The 10,843-nt window shown below is 45.6% G+C and overlaps 1 protein-coding gene across 1 annotated transcript in view; it reads left to right on the top strand.

The window, feature by feature from the left end:
- T265_01323 (hypothetical protein) overlaps positions 1–10,843 on the top strand; it is a gene marked incomplete at both ends in the record, with an annotated part of 56,957 nt that overhangs the window by 33,311 nt on the left and 12,803 nt on the right. Inside the window, one exon of the mRNA XM_009165329.1 lies at positions 8,628–8,769. Coding sequence (XP_009163593.1) covers positions 8,628–8,769 — 142 coding nt within the window. The remainder of the gene's footprint in view (positions 1–8,627; positions 8,770–10,843) is intronic.

The raw sequence follows: 10,843 nt of genomic DNA, 5'->3' as shown, positions 1-10,843 counted from the left end.
ATTCTGAAGGAGGCACGGAGAACAACACTCCTCTCGGTAGACGGTGTTTCGGCAACACATGTCCCAACCATACTTGAAGGCAAGATGCACCAACATTACTCAGATCCTTCAGAATTACTTTTATTATCAGCACTATTTTTGGTGCCAGCAACACCAGAGAAAATCACTGCTGCTTCACTGCCGTAGAACCGCATCAGTCTACGCTGTTTGAACTCAAGGTCTCGAGAATAACATTATCGGTAACTGAGGATTCGCCATACGCAGCACATCACCATGTGATATTGGTTTCTGGTAATGGATGTGGTTTCTAACCTTAGCACCCGATGGGCATCCAAACACTCATTTTCCGCTAATTTATCACGATCCCTGTGATTAGCTCGTAGCTGATTTCATATTTCTTAATCGTTGTATTGGCGATTGAGAAAATGAGCCGTATAACACTTTCACTTAGCTGTCTACTAAGTGCATCAGACGGATACAGTAGTGGTTGAATTTTTCATCAGCTGTCCGATTTCTGCTCTGCAATTCTATCGCAATTTGGATAATGTCGCTCATTCATCATCTCTTTTCCGTGTTAAATATAGTATGGAAAAAAATCAAAATCGTCCAGCTGTAGCACCCTTTCGGTGCCTAGCCACCATGCCACACGAAGGAGGCACGACGGCTGGGATACTGCCAGGTCGCCCAAGCCTAGACAGGGGAAGTCGAGTGGCAAAGGTATGGATTTCAAAACCATTGGTTTCAGAAACGCCGCGATATTCTCACCTTGTGGTGTCGCAATACATGTTCAAGCAATTACATAACTGCACAGTTTCAAATGACCTCGTGCTACATTGGCCGTCGCCCGGTGCCATCAGCCGGGTCGTCTTACTTGCTGTGTACATCAGACCGGATAAACGCTAACTGGAAATTGCTGTTGCCTCTCCTCTTCCATGTATTTTTTCTCTTCCTCACCTCCTATATAGAGACTTCTGCGTAGGTTCATTCTTACGGACCGACGAGTCCGTAGCTGGGCGGCTGTGAACGCTTCAAATTGATTCTTCAAGCCCCAGTTCGTTTGGCAGCCTTTAGTCCGCACTCTGAAAAAACCTGGACAAATGGCTGCTCCTACTTGTACGCTGGACTCCTACGCTATTGGCGTGTGTTATCTTTTTGAAACGAGGACTCAAGATCCAAGTACGGCTGTTAAACTGACTCCCCCATCGCTTCCAGTTACGCAACTGCGGTGATTCGGGAACCCTCGCGACTGACTTCGCAGGTGTTAATACTGTTCGAAGCCATTGAGCTGAAAGGTCTCTGTTTGACTGGATGCCTGTTGGTAGTTGCCTGTTTATGGTATCTGCTTTCACCCCAACAGACTAGTTTTGTTGCTCCTGAAGACCGTTTTTACGATACTTGAAGCGCTTTATTATAGCGGACGACAAACAGTAAATCCCCTATGGGGATACAGCACTCGATCAGAAATCAACTGATGCGAGTGTTACAAACCGGGGTTTGTACTTGTTGATACGATACCTGATCCATATAATCGGTTTAGAAAGATCGGAGCAACCATAATCGTCAAATTAGCGAATAGACGTGGTAGGAACCTGAAGCCACGCGTTTTAAACGACAACTACCTTTTAGTCGAGTGGTTTTTCTCTATTGTGATGTAGCGGTGATGCACGCAAAACCCAACCCACCACCGATCAACCAAGACTACCTAGGGATCAAGATACCACGGTAGCATCAGCTGAGTTTTTCCTTACTGATCTCTGCTCATCAAAACATGTGATCCAAGTTGAAAAGAACAGAGTGACGCGCATTTAGCAATAACACCTGATCGGGGACTTGGTATCATATGCTGGATCCGGAGAGCTTGGCTTCCACTGATGAATTATTGGCACTGTGTGTTGGATTGAAACGGTCAATTATTGTCTTCAGGTAAAGAGACCTCGAGAGCCTATGAGAAAACAAAATGCAATAGGATGCTAGTGGAAAACATTTGAGGTTGCAGCGGCCCTATGAATAGTGTATTCCGTCTTGATACTGCACTGCGATATCTCGAATATCGTACCAACTGAAATATGAGGAGGCCTTGTGCAACAGATTCAGTTGAAAAACATCTTAAACAACCGGATGAATTGAATTCAGTTGAGCCTTCTGTCAAAACCAAAATAGTATGCAAACTAGTGTACGTCGAATTTCGTGCAATTAGGGTTCAAGTAGAAAATAAGGTTGACGGGGAGCGAGATGGCTTAGTGGTCAGAGCGCGAATTTGCTGACCGGAAGGTCCGTGGTTTGAATCCGACCTCTGCCTCTTGACTTCCCCTGTCTAGGGCTGAGCAGCCTGGCAGTATCCCAGCCCTCGTGTTTCCCTCTGGTGGCTTGGCTGTTAGGCACCGAAAGCGTGCTACAGCTGAACGACAACCCGATGAGCCTGAAGTGGATGGGCGAGACCGGTCGTGGGCTGTCGATGATGATGCTGATGAATTGTGTTCCTTCAAAAAACAAAACATCTGAAGAGCTTTGGACAGCTTCGAAGCCAAGATCATCCAAGAACCATGAGAACGGCCCATCTTGTGAGAAATAGGGCTTTTTGTCAGAATTGCAACACTGCGATGATAGTGAAGTCGAGCACTAATATAACGCTGAACATATCTCTACCTCAAATATGTCGCAAAAATATCTCTGAAGTATTCATCCTAAAGCAAATTGAATTAGTTTGTTGAGAGTCGCTGCGCGAGAGAACGATTTCAGCTAGTGTCACTCATTTGCAGTGATTCTTGCTTTGGTACGACCATATGACTGCATGTTGCTGCACTACGTGGGTTGTCATTCTCTCTGGAATGCTAATACCTCTCCAATGTGTTCGAATTTACCAACTTCCGTATGATCGTTTGTAGACTAAATGAGCGAACGCTTCGAACGCAGTTTCTGTCACTGATGGGTTCAAAAAAATAAGGAATACCGTCCATCGAGCAATACACCACGTTTTCCCGAGGACTGCCGAGTGTGGAAGAATGTGGCATGTGGTGATTTGCAGCGCAAAAGATTGAATTTTTCAGCGCGGATACCACGGATGGTTGTTCGTCGCAAACACTGATAACTTAATCCCTCTCACTGACCGTTTTTGTGTTTGCTCCAACAAGTTTTCATGTCTCTTCATCTCCCGAACAGCTGCTACGCGTATATCTTGCAGACATGTATTTTCAGGGTACAAACTGGTCCTTCTTTCCGCTTCGGCAACAGCGTGTTATCTGGCACTATTTCTTCTGGATATCGTTGCCAGGAGACTGGGGCATAGTGACTGTCTACAGTGACAGCGAAGCTGTTCATATCCTTGAGCTGATTACGAACGCGTCGAGTTGCGCGAGCAAGGCGTATCTAGTAGGTGAACCGCTATTCATAAAAGCTGTGCTTTAGTGCGAGGCGACATGAGGAGCTCGTTTTTTCGTGACTTTTGCAAGCTACTGTAATAGCTCTGATCCGACTAGTTGAGCCGCTCCGCGCGCCCACGAGCAGCTTGTACAGATCTTTCGCGTATCACAGCAATTTGGGTATGTCTCCTTGACGCACAACTGTCAATACTCAGTTGACACCACCTGTTTTGACGTTACACATCTGTGAAAGTTCGCTTTTTTCATGATCCTCGTGATTATGTCGGGTTTTTAATAGGGTGCTTTTACCAAAACGTGTATACTAAGGTTCGCGACTAGATGCACGTGCATGTCACACGCCCATCCGCGATGTTTACGTCATACCTAATAAAACCATGCCATCACCAACCCGGTACGTGCGATCAGAGCTGTGCCGGAATGGCGCAGTTTTCATAGAATCTGTAGTGTGCGAATCACTGTTGAAATCATCCTTTCTACCTTATCTTGAGCATACATCATCATCGACAGCATGCCATGAGTGTTCAACACCGATGCTTCGCTGCCGTACAACCATGATTTATTTGAAATCCTTATTGTGAAGAAGAGAATAAAGGTGGAATGGGAAGGAGCTTAGTGCTAGCTTACTACAATCATTCCGAGGTGCCTACACTTCCGGACACTCATTCAGGCAATCTGGATAGAAACTGACAACAAGATCGCCACTGACATCGGTTGGCAGCCATATCTTGCAGGAGCATTGAGGACCACGCGGTCCCAATCCTGGAAGGCGAGTAGGATCGGCAGCACCCAAGCGTTTCGTGATCTCCTTCATACTCCTCTGCCAAGTCAAGGGTTGGCCACCTCTCTGTTTACGCCACTCTGAGTTGGGCATGGAAAATAGCATTCTCGTCGGCAAACGATGGTTAGGCATCCGCAACACGTCCCAACCAACGCAGCTTCTGGTGCTGGACACATTCTTCAATGAAAGTACCCGTCGCACAACCGAAAACGCGGTTTCTAACTGCCTCATTACGGATTCGCCGACACCAACCCACGTGAGCTATGGTTCTGAGACAACGGTTGTCGAACACCTGAAGACGTCTCAGTTCCGCTGCTCGAACAGGCCAAGTTTCACAGCCGTACAACAAAACAGCCCGTACTGTAGCTTGATACACACGTCCCTTCAGATTCAGGGATAAACCATTCTGATGCCAAAGGTGTCTCAAGTTAGCAAACGCGGCCCGATCCTTGCAGATTCGTGCATTCACCTCATCTGTCACACTACAGTCAGAACTAATACAGCTTCCCAGATACGTGAAACGCTCCACAACTTCCAGTACCTCTCCCTGGATTGTAAGTGGTGTGTTCAGTCACTGCACGTCCACGAGCATGATATTGCACTTTGTGGGTGCAAAGTGCATACCAAAGGACTTTGGTCAGTTCATCCAAGAATACTTGCGCCTTTTCCTCCTCTTCGTACACGAGAACGATGTCGTCTGCATATTCCAGATCGACAAGGTTTTCTTCACAGGCTATTTGAGACCTTCAAGCGTTCGTGTTATTATCTCGTCGATCACGATGTTAAGTAGGAATGGAGAGAGTGGGCATCCCTGACGGTCACCACTTTGTGTACGGAAGCTTTTGGAGAGCTCGACGTATAATCTCATGTCTGGAAGTCTGGAGATTACAAAGAGCTTATTATGTTAACAAACTTCCGGGGCATTCCTTCGTGGGCAAGCGTCTCAAGAAGAACAGACCGATCAACCGAGTCGAATGCGCCTCGGAAATCCAGGAATACTAGAATTTTGGATCGCTTATACGTATGGCGTTGTTCCAGCCCCTGACGGAGTGTAAAGATTTGGTCAACGCAACCCCTACCAGGCCGGAATCGCGCTTGCTGCTCTCGAGTCAGCGTCTACGGGCCATCGCAAGGCGAGGAAGCACCAGTGACGCCAACAGTCTCGTTACAACCGGGGTCGAACTTATCCTTTGTGGTTTCCACACTCACTACGAGCCCCTTTTTTGAAAATGGGTACTATCACTGACTTCCGAAATGCAAGCGTTGACAGAGGATTTCACCCCCGTCTTTGAACAATGCAGGTGGGACGTCATCCAGACCAGCATCTCGGTGGCGCTCAAGAGAACATATACAGTCATAAACCTCCGAAGTCGTAGGTGGTTCGACGTTCACCGTCCAGGGTTCTACGTAACCTGTGGGGTCCAGGCGATTACCAGCTGGAGGCCATGACAATTTTTGCTCGAAATATTCAGCCCACCGGTCGAGGTGTTCTTTATTCGAGATGGTCACTCATTCCTATCCCTGATGGCTTCGCTCAAAGGTGGTTTCCGGGGCCCGATCGCACGGACCAACGAATAATCTTCGGGCATTATCGGCCTTCTGGGTCTCTTCCATTTACTTGGCTTTCTGTGCCCACCACACTTCACGGTCGGCTTGCACGCTCATCTTTATTTGATGTCGATAATTCGTCGCATCAAATTATGTTCAGGGCATTCACTAGTGTGTTTATAAATTACCAGTATTTTCCATCAATTTGTACTTACTAATCAGCACCCCTTTTGGTCACACATGGCGTCAGTTCTTCGCCAGCACTTCTACATCAAGGCGTTGCAAGTCAAACATCCTTGGGCTTTCTTCAATCCAGAATAGCTATTTTGTGGTAGTACGTTAGTGCACTCCGGTGAGAAAAAACAACAAAATATTGGTATTGTTTCACCTTAGATTAACGACACCGTTCGGTCTATAGTCTAAGCAGAAGCGCACTATTCACCGATGTCATCAGCTGCGACATCATGTTTGACATCCGTACTGTATACAAATTTTTTGCCCCATCTCATGCTTTCCGAATCAACTGCTTTAGCCCAATAACTTGGCGCTGACCAACTCTTCCGGGCACCAAGAAGTAGTTTTCGATTATTCCCGGATGGTTTTTATGAAGTTAAGTGAATTAGTTCTCTATATTCACGACAGGTCCCACGTAGAGCCGCCTTGTATAAACTGTCATTTAGTTTGTTGCATTATGATGCGTGTTGTCCCTTGTAATTGCTAATGCTATGCGCGCTAGTAATCGCTGAATTGTTCCGCCCTACTTAACTAGAATGCACAACTTTGATTTGTTAGAGAAGAATGGCTGATTCACTAGAGCCATCGGTATAATCACCTTGCCACCGTAACACAATTCGAAGAAACTAGGCGCATCAAACCACACACAAGTGATCGTCTATCGGGTCTCACGTTGTTTTGAATGAGGGAGATTCGGTTCGTTTCACTCCGTACAACAAGCGAACTAGGGTCAGCGTCACAAAGTTGCAATTACTCGTAATTTCGTCAAGTTGTTTCTACCTTCAAGACTTCACTCAGTCGAAATTTCATTATACAGAGGGAGCACTGTATTGTTGGGCACTTGTGATACCCAAAATTGATTTTGAGGCGCGTGTTACCTAGTTGGGTGCGGTCATCATCCGTCTCGCAAACGTTTTTGAGAGAATCAGTGTAGACTGGTCAGTCCGGCTTCTCGATCTGCCTCCAACCTCCGACGGCACTGATCCTCATGCTATGGTCCGATTGGTTCAACCGAACACTTGTTCACAGGAGATGAACACGGCATTGGGTGATGTCGCTCACGATCAATGGAATATTGTGGTCACGGCCTTGAAACGTCATTGGTCGAATCTGTGGGAATGGTCTTCATCGAGTGCAGCTGATCGGATATCGTCTTGCATTCACCCAACGTGGAACAGTGCTTTCTGAGTTCAGTGTAATTGGGAGCACGATTTTAACCGTATGCAGTGAACAACCATGCCAAGAGGCGTTTCCGAACTTTCTAACTTATAAGCTAAGTATGGGTCGAGAAAATAAAAACAAGTGGTTGTAAAAGCACTTTGTACGCTATGCGTTTGATCGACTAAATTGTGCCTTATAATCAGCTAACCCATGAGACCAGACTTTGTTTTTGGTAACAGTGGAATTCGTACTCACCTCACCCTCATCTGAACATTCCTTCTGACATGATGATTGCCTTGATTAGCCGTGCAGTTGTGATGTAAAAGCTGAATCCGAGTTCAGCTCTTAGAGTTTATCAGGCTTGCTGAAGCTTTCTAGGGGAGCGTGTTACCCACATGATGGACTCACCCGAATTATTGCATTCCACATGAATGTTTGAAACTCCTGATTTCACGGAAAACACGAGACTGATGGCACATATAGTTGTGGTTCTCTGGGCCGGAACCTCAGTAGTGTTGTCAAGCCATTTTCGAGCTCATATACAATTTGAAATTACATACCCTAAAGACTCGATGGAGTTCATACCATATTGATATTATTCCTCACAATATTCAGCAAACGGGCTGTCTCACGCCGCCGTTGGCACAATATTCAATAAAGTCTGTGTGAATGTTTTAAGTGTGGGCACTCTGAATGCTCTGGTTAACTTGTCATCAACTCCCCTCGTCCTTTTTTCTATTACGGGGCTTTATTCCGGTAACTCGAAAATCATTACACGGCAGTCAAAAAGCCATATTCCATATCGATTCTGTTGTCCGTAATGAGTAGGGGGGCTTTCATCCTGGATGGCCTGGTAGGTAATGTAAACCCATAGGTAGCATGCGACTGATCATCAATCGAACTCTGAACTCAAATTCACAAGAAAAAACTGTTTCGCTCCAGCCACTCAAGCTCCTATCATTCCACACTCTTTTCGTTTGTGACGTACACTTTTTGACCTTTTGAACGCCATTTGTTCCGTACCGCTGTCGTATCCACCTGCTTCGACTCGTTCAGTCATGTCTTCCTGGCCTGCTTGGCTCTGTCGGATCGATAACTGCTGCTGTCACATCCACTGTCAGTCAGGTGACCATCAGCCCTGAAATCCTGTATGTCAATGGTTGGTTCAGCTGATCGTGTGGCTATTTATATTAGGCTATCTGTTCACTCAGTCACGTGGTCACATAATCACTCATTTCCGATGCAATCCTTTTCGTAGCTTGTGCACGTGGTGAAAGGATTTTCAAAGCGGCAACCAGAAAGGTTATTTGTATTGCATTTGGCTATCTACATCTGCTTGTCGGTATCATTTTGCTGTTATGAATTAATATTTAGCCCAATTATTTTCAGTGAAAACATGAACCTCTCGGTCTGCAACACATCCGTACACAGGTTGGGATGTCCAGACCTAGTTAGGAGCGACTAAGGAAGTCAAGAGGCTATCAACCACAATTATTCTGCATTCACGTTTTTTCATCACTCACCAGAATTGCTGAATTCTGTTCTCCTCCTTCCCACAATAGCAAACGGGTTCGCGTTTACTTGAATGTCCCACTGAAGAGTGAGACCAAACAAGAAACAGAACAGACACTGGGTAATGTGGATTTGGATCGAAAATTGTTTGTCCAGGTAAGTCGGTAGCCCGCTTTTGCTTGCTCTTATTTACCCCCACTCCAATTTCAGGTCACAAGTCAGTCATAAACCGCATGTGTATGTGTTGTCACTTTCGTCAGTATACGAAAGTAACTTCAAAGACGATTTCGATTGAAAGTGTACTAGACTAGACTAGTGAAATGGATAATCCAACACCATCTACTTGTTTATCTTGCCACGCTGTCACTTGTCCTCGGTAAGCTAATGTCACAACCTTGCAGACACCGTCAAGTAGCACGGTCAGGCTCCTGTAATCAGGAGGCATCCCAAAAAACAGCGCTTTAGGGAAAGTAGAATTCTCTTGCGGAGCCCCTGTTGGTAATGCCACTAGATCGAAACATTTTCGAAACAAAAAGTCGGTAACACTGGTCTGGGAGTAGGCAGTTTCAAATAAGCAGAATGGCTTGACAGATGTGTATGGTACAACAATATTCTTGTACTGGTTATATCTGGTTGAAATTAAGCCGCACAATGATTTATACGCAGTTAAAACGTTTACTCCGTTTTCCACGAGAAGGCTCTTGTCTTGCTCTTTGGTTCTGCGTTATCAGCTTTCTCTTTGATATCGAATCCCCGACTTATGTCGTTTCACCATTGGAGACAGCGACTGACCTATGATAATTTCCATTAGTTGTATCCGCTATCACCAGGATCTTCGCTATGAACACTAGACGTCTGTCGATCTCTCGGTGACGACTAACGTTAGCCGCGCTATCTGTTTCAGAAAAAAGTAAACACCCTTATTTTTTTACTCGATAGATCATTGGTTATGAGCTCTTTCTTGTTTTCCAGAGTTCTTTTTCACAATAAACGAAATTCTCATTTCTGTGGCTTCTACCTCTAGGCATGCATTGTCCGAATTATGAAAACGAGAAAGATTATGAAGCACCAACAACTGATCAACGAAGTCATATCGCAGTTGTCCGCCCGCTTCAAACCCGCCATATCACTAATTAAGGTAACTTCCCGGTTTTGTTGAACGGCGATATTTGTTTTTTCTTCTTAAAGTTCTTTTGCATGAGGTTTCTCAATCGCCGATGGTATGTGGTCATGTAACATTTCCAGATGGCAACTAGTGCTATTTCGACTCTTGAAAGACTCAAGTAATACGGGTCATTTTTGAGTTCGCCCAATTCGTATATTGTTGAAGTCCGTAACGTTCTCACTCTTGCCTTTTAGCGTTGTATAGCCGACCTGATTGACCGAGAATACTTGAAACGGGATACCAACGAACGCGATTCCTACGAGTATCTGGCTTAGCGTTCACCCTGTCCACCTTGTTCTGTTCACTGGTTTGGACACGCGCCTTCGTAGAGATAAACCCATCTCAGTACCCACCTCAGTCGTAGGACAAACCTGATGCATCTGATGGATGCCTCGTAATTGAAATGATTCATCTTATTCTGCCATCTAGCAGGTCGTTGCTGATCTGTACCCCTTCTCTGAGGAACTGCAAGTTGCCATCGAACAAGCAGTTTTCATCCACCATCCCGTCTGCTCTTTCATGCCTGTGTTCATGTATGTATAATTCCCCTGGCGCCTGTCTTCTTTGGCGCTTCCAAGCCAAGAGAAAGCAATGCATTTTCTCCACATTCTTTTTGTCAGATCGAAATCATGTACATTCTCGCTGCACAACCTGAAAGAGGGAGGGACGTCAATTCACATTCTGATCAGTTGTGTTGCGCTTCCCTTCCCATCCTCCCTCTCCCGTATCGGTAGTCTGCTCGTTGTAACGTTTTTGCCCGTGTTCGTAAACTGTCTGCCTGTAGGCAGATGTGTCCCCCTCTCATCTATTTATCTGTTCCGTTCCTGTTCTTTTCTGGCACTGTTGCGCCTATGCTTCGAAATTCTAACTTACCTACTGTATACGCCGACTTCTGTCCGTTTGCTTGCGGCTCAGTTTTCATCTTTAGCGGATGCAGTTCACTCCAGTGTGTATAATCAAGGCATTTTAAGAGTCGAATCATTCGACCGATATACTTGCGGTAAATAAGACCTCGGCGTGAAAATTTGCATTCTTAGAAACTTTTGCCCGAGTACAGTCCGCCCC

The sequence above is a fragment of the Opisthorchis viverrini genome (assembly GCF_000715545.1).
Source record: "Opisthorchis viverrini unplaced genomic scaffold opera_v5_14, whole genome shotgun sequence".
Taxonomy (NCBI): Eukaryota; Metazoa; Platyhelminthes; class Trematoda; order Opisthorchiida; family Opisthorchiidae; genus Opisthorchis; species Opisthorchis viverrini.
This window is presented reverse-complemented; position numbering and strand designations above follow the sequence as displayed.